This window comes from Gastrolobium bilobum, unplaced genomic scaffold, assembly GCF_033153095.1.
Source record: "Gastrolobium bilobum isolate Gb01-03AN ecotype WA unplaced genomic scaffold, APGP_CSIRO_Gbil_v1 utg19495, whole genome shotgun sequence".
Lineage (NCBI taxonomy): Eukaryota > Viridiplantae > Streptophyta > Magnoliopsida > Fabales > Fabaceae > Gastrolobium > Gastrolobium bilobum.
The window spans coordinates 148,322-159,703 of record NW_026898451.1 but is presented as its reverse complement, the minus strand read 5'-3'; the positions used below and the strand labels follow the sequence as shown (position 1 = coordinate 159,703).

The 11,382-nt window shown below is 33.4% G+C and overlaps 1 protein-coding gene across 1 annotated transcript; it reads left to right on the top strand.

The window, feature by feature from the left end:
• Positions 1–9,566: 9,566 nt before the first annotated feature.
• Positions 9,567–10,877, top strand: LOC133316410 (probable protein phosphatase 2C 8). The gene is made up of 3 exons (XM_061518156.1): positions 9,567–10,193; positions 10,285–10,390; positions 10,576–10,877. Exons 1-3 carry the CDS (start codon positions 9,576–9,578, stop codon positions 10,875–10,877), a joined length of 1,026 nt encoding a protein of 341 aa, XP_061374140.1. The 5' UTR covers positions 9,567–9,575.
• Positions 10,878–11,382: the final 505 nt, after the last annotated feature.

Sequence of the window (11,382 nt, the reverse complement as noted above, 5' to 3'; positions counted from 1 at the left end):
AGAATGGGTTACATCCAGAGTGGGTACGAAGTTTGTATTTACTTATAATATAGCTAAGCGTTATCTAGGAATGCAGCCCCTAAGAGATTAGGCATTTCCAAAGTACATTCGTCATCTTCAAGTATTGAATCAATAGTACAATTACCCGTGTTTATGCATTCAAAAGATTATAGGCAACTTTGTGACATTGGTCTATGCAATATTTAGATGGTTTAACTTGGGAAACTAATTGAGAATAGCATTTCCTTCATCTGATATTTTACAATCTCGGTCAGAGATGATAATGCAGCCTTTTTAGTTCCTGAGATGGGGTGAATGTAAAAGGAGATAGTAAAAAGAAATAAAAATTATTTCTGAGCTGTCAACACACTCCTAAAGCAAAATTTAGAGGACACCAGAGATTGGGTGTGAACTGGATGCTTACATGTACACAACAGTAATGAAATTTTTGAATTGCCTGAGTACTCATAAATCATAATAGAGTCTAACAACTTAGAATAAAGTAGGCAACTGATCCCAATTAAATACGAAACCATAACAAATCAAGAAAGAAATAAAGCATTAAATAATGATGTTCTCATGAAGTTACTTTGAGTTCAGATGCAGAACATGACAAATGATGTACATAAATCTATATATTAGAAATAAAAGTCAAAATCATGCACCAAACAATGTCTCACCTCAGGAGAAAGAAACTCTTATAGATTGTCTCTAAAGTGAACAAGTATATGTGTCTATTCTTGAATTTTTGTTGATTAATATCTCAAAGTACTTTACATTAAATCAATGGTGAATACACCATTACTTGTTCATTTTAGAGACAAACTTATTTTAGAAGAGTCTTAATCAATCTAATAAATGCCTGTAATGAACTTAATGACCGATCAATAACGAGAAAATTACCCAAGTAAAGAACAGACAAGATTTTAAGACAGATAAGAAGTTTGAACAAGTCATACTTGTTTCTGCAATGTGTAACTTTTCCAAATTTGATACCGAAAGAATATGCTTGATTCCATGAACATTAACCCTGAGCGTTCAAACCCAGAGCAAATTATGTCGTGTGGGAAAGTCACCTTGTAGACAAGTAATGCCTGTTGTACTTACCACATGTCTTCTTAGCAAAACTCTTCTCCTTGAGCATAGTAACGTTAGGGACAAAAAAAGATTCCCATGATAATATGAAACAATGACAGGGAAGATAGAAAAGCCTCGTTGTTCTGTGAGACCTTATTAATCAAATCAGTAATAGCCCCACATAGCTGAACAGCTCAACATGGAAGCAGCAAAAACTGAAAAATATCATCAACTAACTATTCAATACCCCCCCCCCCCCCCCCCCCCCAAAAAAAAATAAAAAAAATCGATCTAATTACACTTCACGCTCCAAATTTTTGATGATTAAATCAATCCGGGGTGAAAGGGAGGATATCTCAATCGGGGGAGAGAACAGGGAAATCCCATATGACCCAAAACAACTCAAAAGATAAAGAAGTATCGTTAATTTATTCATGCTCGTTCCAAGTTCGAAGTACCAATTGTACAAATAAGAATCCCCCCCGTTACAGGATTGCTTCTTCATATAAATAGATACTGATGCAAGCTCTTCCCTTCTGAATCAGGTAGATTCATATCTGAACGAGGTTGACAATAAGTTCTTTCAAAATGGACTCTTTGTCCCTCTGTTAGATGTGTTCCAGAAATGTCTGCGATCGAGTAAATAGCTCTACGAACGAATGGATCGGATCGAATTGGAAAATGGAAATATTTGTACAAGTTATACCCTTCGTCACCACTTTGCGGAAAATCGTTAGGTATCAATATGTTAGATACCTGTGACTCGATTGGTGAAATAGTACCTGGGATTTGCCTTTTGTATTGATTCCTCCGGATTGGATCAAAAACAATTCTTGAATGAGGTATTCAACTCCAGGGATGAATCGAAAAAAAAATCTTTATTGGTTCTACCTCCTCTTTTTTATGAAGAGAATGAATCTTTTTATCGAAGGATCATAAAAAAATGGGTCCGGACCTCTTGCGGGAATGATTTGGAAGATCCAAAGCCAAAAATAGTGGTCTTTGCTAGCAAGAACATAATGGAGGCAGTCAATCAATATAGATTGATATCCATTAACTTAATACTTTGAAGGATGTCTCCAGATATTTTGTTTATGTTTATGAATTTTATCCGATTCTAGTATTAACTATTTCTTTCTTTTCCGATCGCCTGGAAAGAACAAAAGAAACATCTTGTTCTTTCTTCAACAATTTCTGATCTCTAGTGGACCTCTCAGTAGGATTCGACCCCAGATGACGTTCTGACCATCTGTCAGAGAAAAAAGAACGGTTGGCTCTGTATCAATGGAATCTCATCATCCATACATAACGAATTGGTGTGGTATATTCAAATCATAACATATGAACAGTAATAACGAGTATTCTGATTGAGACCACTACTATACATAAAATGATATGTCCTATTTTTATACTTTCTTTTTTTATTCATACAGTTTTTTTTCTTAAGTAATTCAGTATATTTATAAAGTAGTAAGGATAATAAGGCGTGCCTTTCTTATTTATATATAAATAGATCTTTATGACTCATTGACTTAGTTTGTTGAAATCTATATTGTGACTAATATTTCTATTTCCTGCTGTATAAAAAAAAATAGAAGAAGATATTAAAATCACTAAAGCATAAGTTTGAGTATCCTAACTCCTTATCAAAAAAAATTATCAATTACTATTCGTACTTTGTGTTGTGAACAGACACGAATATATATTCCCTCATTCCTTTTATTGAGCATAATGATGTGAATCGGGCTTTAATGAGTTCTAATATGCAACGCCAAGCAGTTCCGACTTAACCTTTTCAATTGTTCAAAAAAGAATTCGAATTCACAGATAAGAGAGAAATTTTTACCCTTTTTTTTTATTTCTCATCAAACGAATGGCATCTTCTTCTGGAAATCCTAGCTATTCTTAGCATGATATTGGGGAATCTCATTGCTATTACCCAAACAAGCATGAAACAATATGGGTGTCCGACCCTTATGGACTAACCGGAAGGGTACAATCCGTAAATCCCGCATGGGGTGTGGAGGGTTTTGATCCCTTTGTTCCAGTCGTATCTCTTCCTTATTTGAGCTCGGGTTATCGAAGAAGGGACCAGGAAGAAAGTATCAGCAACAATTGGGTTTATTACGGGACATATTCAGAAAATTCTTTGTACTTGGTACTAAACATAAAAAATAGACAGAGAATATAAAGAAACACTTCAGAAATAGGAATGGGAAACAATTTATGATCTCTAGTGGACCTCTCAGTAGGATTCGACCCCAGATGACGTTCTGACCATCTGTCAGAGAAAAAAGAACGGTTGTCAACATATTTTATTGTTTAGGGGGAATTACACTTACTTGTTTTTTAGTCCAAGTAACGACGGGGGGAAAGAATAGGAAAAGTGATTTCACTATATTTCTGACCAGGAACAGGGCCTACCATAAGAATATTTTCTTTGGTAGGACGATAGCTAATAGCAATAGAGCTTTTCCAGACATTTGTCATTTGTGGTCTAATTCGAAAACAATTAGCCTCAAATATAAGGGTTGCGAAGAGTAAAATTCGGGAAAAAGAACCAATTGTATGGGAAATACTTCAAGAAGTGAAGATGTTGTATTTATTACTTAAAATTTTTATAACTCTTACTAGTAAACTAATTTTATTGTTAATTTTCACCAATCTAACGGTTATAATTTATTGGGTCATATTTATTAATTAATTATTAATTCCTAATAAATTATAACCGTTAGATTGTTAAAAATTAACAGTGATTAGTTTAGTAGTAATAGTAGTAAAAATTTTCAGTAATAAGTATAACGACCCCCTTTAAGGAAGATGCTATATTTACTACTGAAAATTTTTACAACTCTTACTGCTAAACTAATCAACGTTGATTTTCACCAATAACAATTATAATTTATTGGGTCACACTTATTAATTTTCAATAAATTATAACCGTTAGATTGACGGAAACTAACGGTGATTGATTTAGTAGTTAAACTTTTTAGTAATAAGTATAACCGCCCCATGGGAGGTATTTGATCTTTTTACCCTTCATTAATTAATTAATAACCATTTTGTCCCTCATTTAAAATTATCTACCAATCTGTCCCTCTTTAATCGATTAAGTTGAAGATTTAATCAATTAAATGGTCAAAACAGACAAAAATAATTGACTTGAAGATTTAATCGATTAAGTCTTCAACTTAATCGATTAAATCTCCAACAGTAGCATTTTTAACATTTCCATTACCCCTGGTGGCGGAAGTGTTTAGAACATCCTCCTCATCAGTTACAGAAATTTTTCCATTTTCCTCACCTTGATTTCTTTGAGCAACACCCAGTGTCTCATGTAACAACGATAATTGACCATCCTCCTCAAGAATTACATCATTAGCATCTACTACCTCCATTTTTTTCTCTTGGAAAAACTCAACTGCCTCTTCTTCGTCAGCCTCAATCTTGACATCAAGTGTTTTTTTATTACTTATATAAAACTGAAATTAAATCAAAACACAAACAAATGAAGCAAACGATAAAAAAAAAAAAAAAAACATGAGTGAATATTAGAAGGAACCAAAACAATCAATTCAAGCAACGAAAAAATAAAAATAAAATAAAAAAGAAAAAGAAGGGAATCAGGACAGTAACTAGTTGGTGAGACCGGCTAGTTGGAGTTGGAGGGAAGAACAAGCCAGCACCAAAGCACCTTCTTCTATCGCCGAACTTCGTTTTGCACTTCACTACCAAAGAAATCTCCATGCCTTCTGCTGCTCTCCAATAATTCTTCTTCTCCAATGCTATCTTTCACCAATGTCCGTTCCAGCAATCATTCTCTCTTTGAATCTGTGCAACCAAAAACAAACAAACGAGGTTATGTGATATTTTCTTGAAAAATAGTTAAATAGGCAAATCCATCAATGACTACTGTCACATGAGTAGTAATTAATTTTGCAGGTGGCATATTCATCCCCTACTCAATCTAGAATCATGGATGACCTCAATCTCGATGTGGCTGAGGTTTGAACATTTTTGCCAGTTTTGTTGCCCGTTGAGTGTTGGATTGAAGATTTAATTGATTAAATCTTCAACTCAATCATTTTTGTCAGTTTTGATCATTTAATGGATTAAATCTTCAACTTAATTGATTAAAGAGGGGCAGATTGATAGATAATTTTGAATGAAGGACAAAATGGTTATTAATTAATTAATAAAGGGTAAAAGGGTCAAAAAGCCGCCTCATGGGAAATGTTATATTTACTACTGAAAATTTTTACAACTCTTGCTACTAAATTAATCACTGTTGATTTTCACCAATCTAACGGTTATAATTTATTGGGTCACACTTATTAATTAATTATTAATTCTCAATAAATTATAGCTGTTAGATTGACGAAAATTAACAGTGATTAACTTAATAGTAAAAGCAGTAAAACTTTTCAGTAGTAAGTATATTTGCCCCCATTAATTAATACCATATGTATGAAAAAAATGTTAATTTTGTTTGTTTCTCTTTTAGATACTATAGTCGACAATGGCTTCAGGGAGATTCTAGTCGAGTTCCTCCACATATGGATTTAGAACTTACTCAAGAGGGACAAAAATGTTTAAGGAGATTCTTTCCTAGCATGGATGACCGAAACAAGTTTAGTTTGGAGTATGCAGATTTTATTAGCAATATTGGAACCTTTGGCGATTTTGATGTCATCAATACTCAATACTCTATGGATCCAAAAGCTTGGTGGCTACTTTATGGTACTTTTACACCGATGCTTCAAAAGATAGCATTGAGACTTATGCAACAACCCTCCTCTTCATCATGTGATGAACGCAATTGCAGTACTTATTCTTTTCTGCATTCCATGAAGAGGAATAAGATCACTCCAAAGCGTGTTGAAGACTTGGTTTATGTGCATAGCAATCTTCGACTCTTATCAAGAAAGAGCCTTAGTTATGCACAAGGAGCAAATCAAATGTGGGACATTGCTGGAGATACATTTGATTCACTTGATGATGTTGGAGATCTTCAAGTTGCTAGTCTTTTACTTAATGAGCCAGAGAAAGAGGCCATGATTCTTCAGGATGGAGATGAAAATAATTGAACTTGTGAGTAGTTTTCACTCTACACTCTGGATGTTTTATTATTTTTGCTTTATATTTATGTTATGAAATTTGAGTATTTGATTGATTATATGACTTATTGTGTGCTGCTATATGTATTAAATGTAAATCATATTATATATATATATATATATTAAAAATATTATTTAATATCAAACGTGTCCTAACGTGTTGAAACATGACATTTTTTAAAATTTACGTGTCAGAGTGTCGTGTCATGTCGTGTCCCGTGTCGGTGCATTATAGGATGACGCTATATCAACCCTGAATTTTAGTTGTGAGATTGGACTTGATGAAATTGAATTCCTTATCATAAATGTGATTTTAGAATTAGTGAATGTGCACTTTAAATGCGTGATGCTTGTTGCTGACGTTCATGTATACAAGAATGATATATATCTATTAAATTTAGATATAGTTAGTTGATATGAGATATGAATTTCAGCTATAGAAGAGGTCTATAGACCCAGACTTCTCTCTAATAAAAGAATTTTGCATATATCTATTAAATTTAAATTTTGACACTAGAATAAATTTTTTGGGATTTATCAAATTCATTGTTCTGATTAACATGTTTTCTGTTATGATATTCAACTGTATGTATAAATTGATAGGAAAAGGCAAAATTAGAGTCGTATTTTCGATAAAAAGGTGTGATGTACATAGAGTTAAATTAAAATTGTACGTGGGAATGTGCATCTTACGTGCATGTATTGTTTTTAACATTTTGAAGTATTTTTAGTGGATTTTTATTCCAACAATATTTTTATAATTTAGTGTCTTGGTTTTAATTATATTTTTAGAGTTAATTAAAACAGCATAAACGGATTTTGTGAGGCTTTAATTGAGACAACTGTTGAATATCCTTTATTTTTTATTTTTTTTTTTAAATGAATATCCTTTATTTTGATCATTGTAATTTACAACATTCTGTTATCGATTCAATTTTTATTTTATTTTGTGTGTTTGGCATCATAGTGATAAACAACAATTTTTTTTATTGTCCTATTTAATTTTTCTTTATAAATATATCAAATATTTTTCTTAAACATTATATATTATTTAGGGTTGTTACATGTTTGATCATGAATTTTTTTTTTCCCCCTTAAAAGGTTATAAACTAGTAACTACTGTAGCAGAATACCCGGAAGGCTAACATGAAAATGTCTGCACAAGCCATTTATGTTGTCCCAAAGCAAAACATAATCTAGGGAGAAGAGATATGAAGACAACATAATACAAAGTTCTTTGGCAGTTCCTTGACTAAGACATCTGCCACATTTGTTCCCTCTAGCCATAGCATACGCATGTTTGAATAACACCCTGTTAAGGATTTATGGAGAACTAAATACTCCAGAGTATTTGGATTATTTTCTGTTTTCTTACATGTTTTTATTATAATTATAAAGATTCAACTTTTCTTTTTCAGTTCTTGATTTTTTTAAAAAATAAATAATAAAACTGTATTTTAAAAACAAGACCTTTCAATCTTAGCATTTCAGCTTCTTCCAAAATCCTGCAGCTTCTGCCTTTTGAAATTGTTGGTTTGCACCAACCTTCTTGATAGGACAATGTATCTTGAATATTTCTCATACAAAATACTAAAATTTCTGTTTTATTTGTAACTAGAACGAACAATTTTTTTTGTTTTATTGAAATGTAAATTAATTAGAATCATTTGGGGGAAAATATAAGGTCTAAATTAACTATACCGTTGTCTCTTAAATTTCAAAACAGAGTGTGTACATTAATTAAAAAGTTGATGTTAAAGTAAGTAATGAGACTTCCATGTATGATGGTCTTAGAAGAATCTGGTGGAACGGAGATTCTGAATACAGGCAATACATGGTTTCTTGTAGGCCCTTGATCCTTGGATTACTGTAATACAATGTTCGGCATGAGATAGTGGTACGTATTTCCCTTGAAGAGAGCCAAAGAAGCTGTCATTCAAATTGCCACGTTGCATGTGATAGCGAGAACACGTCATTTTAGCCCAACCGACATGGTAAGCTGAATTATTATTTCTCCCCCAAAGCAATCCTTACTTGCAATAAAAAATAAAAAGATAGGAAAAATATATGGTTTTGTTGCAGAAAAATATTTTCTACTATATTCATATAAAAATTAATGGGTCTTATTTTTCTTTTTATGATAGGATCCATTAAATTTTATGTAAATATGGTATAAATAAAAATTTGACAAAAATATAAATATAAATAAAAAATTTGACAAAAGAAAAAATATTAAATTCATCTTTATATATACAAAATCAAGCTTATTATCGAGAACAAACAGATTAAATGTCAAAAATAATTTAAAAATACTTATTTATCTAAAAAAATGATCAAATTCCATACAACCATGATGTTGTTACCCTATTCACTAATTTATTTTTTGTTTAAAATAGCAATTTCTTTTGGTAATTAAAAATTTAAATGGAGTAAATATTGGTATCTCACTAGGATCGGAAAAAATTCACTAATAACATCTTTAAAGATTTTGAAAAGAAATTATGGGAAAAGTGTGTATAATTTTGAAGGATGTAAAGTTGTGTCATTTTAAGAGAGAGAAAGAGATAGATAAAGGAGGAGAGAGAGTTGACAAAAAAAATAAAGTTGTGGGTCCCACCTCTTTGTGAGAGTGAAAGGATGTAAGTTGTGTAATTTAAAAGTATAGACACTTTTCCCAGAAATTATATATCACTAACCTAAATCCACAGAAATTTGAATTCACACCCTCGTGCGGATCAAACCGTTGGCAACTGTGCCGCCACTTCTTTAATATTGAGTTTATTAGCCTTTATGCAATTAAGTTGCAGTACTAATTTTTCTAACTCTCAAACTATTTAAACTGGGAGTGAATTTTTTTATGTGTTAATTAATATGATTATATTATGTGGAGCAATTATAATCATATATAGATGAGTTAATGATAATAAAGAAGGAGAGAGAAAAATATAAGGATAGAAAATTACACAATTATTAATTTAATTATTAATAGTTAAAATCTTCTATATAATATGATCATGTTAAATTATACACTAGAGATTCATTTCCAGTTAACCTTAGTCAATACCATCGTCTTTCCAGGAGGGTGCCACGTATGAAAATGAAAAATCTGAGCCGTCCACGTTTTTGTCAGATAATCCAACTTCGAAAGACAGATGTACGATTAGGATTTCACAAGCAAGAGTTTCCCGTGAGAAGAAGCAAACTTATAATCGGAAGAAAAAGAGAATGAAGATGTTGTTTCTTTGAATATGTGACCTCAGATTCTTGTAATAGTAACACATGCAGAAGTACAAAGGTGATAAATCGAAGCGTTCCATGGAGAGTACCACTAACACCAAATCTGAAGAAATAGACAGTTCCACTAACACCAAATCTAAAACCATGGAGAGTAGTAACACCACCAACAAATCTAAAGAAATTGAACGAAGCTATGATACTTACCGAAGGAAGAGAAAGCGACCCATCATCAGATTATCCTCTTGTGAGGTGGCTGTGATACCCAACATAGAATCAAGCATCATCGGAGAAGATGAGTACTGTACCAAGACACTTTCCTCCGCATCACACGGTTTCATATCAGTGATAGGGCGGCGGAGAGTCATGGAAGACGCCGTGAAGGTGGTTACTGGTTTTGTGGCGGCTGAAAATTGTTCTGGCGGCGGCTACGATTTCTTCGCTGTTTATGACGGTCACGGTGGGACGATGGTGGCGAATGCTTGCCGTGACAGGTTGCACGTGTTGTTGGCAGATGAAGTGAAGGAGGAGGGATGGGAGAGTGGGTTGGATTGGCATAAGGTGATGTGTTCTTGTTTCATGAAGATGGATCAGGAAATTGGAGGTGGTGGTAATGATAAAGCGGGAATGAGCGGGAACACGATGGGTTCGACGGCGGCGGTGGTGGTGGTAGGGAAGGAGGAGATTGTGGTGGCGAATTGTGGAGACTCGAGAGCTGTATTGTGCCGTGGCGGTGTGGCCTTGCCACTTTCACGTGATCATAAGGTGATAAAGATGTTTGAACTGGTACGTCTGTGAATAGTATAAAATTATAGTTTGGTTTAATATTTTTATTTTATTTTGGTTATTGAATCAGCCTGATCGTCCAGATGAAAAAGAGAGGATAGAAGCAGCAGGTGGAATAGTCATTGATTGGAACGGGAATCGTGTTTTAGGAGTACTTGCTACTTCCAGATCCATAGGTACTCCTCACTTCTCACTTCCTCGTATACATGCATGATATGATATATGACTAGCTTATGTGTTAAATTCTGAGAAACTACTAGTCAATTTTACGTTACATAAAAAGAGTGTATAAGAATATTTGTCTTAAACAAGTGTGTGTGGAAGAGTATGAATTAAATAGGGAGAATTTTACACAATGCAGGGGATCACTGCATGAAACCTTTTGTGATATCTCAACCAGAGATCAATGTTTACGAACGAACAGAGTCAGATGAGTTTGTTGTAATAGCGAGTGACGGTCTGTGGGATGTAGTATCCAACAGTTTTGCTTGTGAGGTGGTAAGAAGTTGCCTCCATGGACAAATAAGGAGGAATTTAGATGATGAGGACTCAATTAAAAGTTATGCAACAGAGGCAGCAGCGTTGTTAGCAGAGTTGGCTATGGCTCGGGGAAGCAAAGACAACATCAGTGTTATAGTCATTCAGCTCAAGAGTTCAGCTTAATATATGGTCGCCATTCAAGGGCTTAGTTTTATATTATTTTATCTTATTTTTCTTAAACTCCTTTTTCCCTTTGTTTCTAATTTAATTCTCTCTTTTAATTTTTCATGTCTAATTGTTTCTAATTAAGAGTGAAGTTGTCTGTATTATAGGGATGAGTACATTAATCTGAAAAGATCGCGTGTGTTTTGGCCTGGCCTTTAGACTCCCATTTAAGGATTTATTTTACTGTGTTCCTAGTGTGCGAATTATGGACCTCATAATATATAGAAGATCTTTATCTCCTAAACAATTCATCAACTACCACTTAACCGTGTGGGTTCTTTGACCCATTTGAGTTTTTACCCTTTTAATTTTCTTATCTGGTATTTTATTTTTGATATTTACCAATAGGAATTGTCTAATGGAAATTGTCTAGTGTCGTGGGGGGCTAGTGTCATGGGGGGCCAGTGATTCTCAGTGCCGCGACTCCTCTCCTAATAGTAGTCACAAGTTTTTTTTTTTCTTC

Excerpts from the sequence above, each read along its gene's own strand:
- LOC133316410 (XM_061518156.1), top strand. The coding sequence starts at position 9,576 with ATGGAGAGTAGTAACACCACCAACAAATCTAAAGAAATTGAACGAAGC. Across the intron at positions 10,194-10,284 it reads CACTTTCACGTGATCATAAG|CCTGATCGTCCAGATGAAAA; the intron begins GTGATAAAGATG and ends TTATTGAATCAG. Across the intron at positions 10,391-10,575 it reads TGCTACTTCCAGATCCATAG|GGGATCACTGCATGAAACCT; the intron begins GTACTCCTCACT and ends TACACAATGCAG.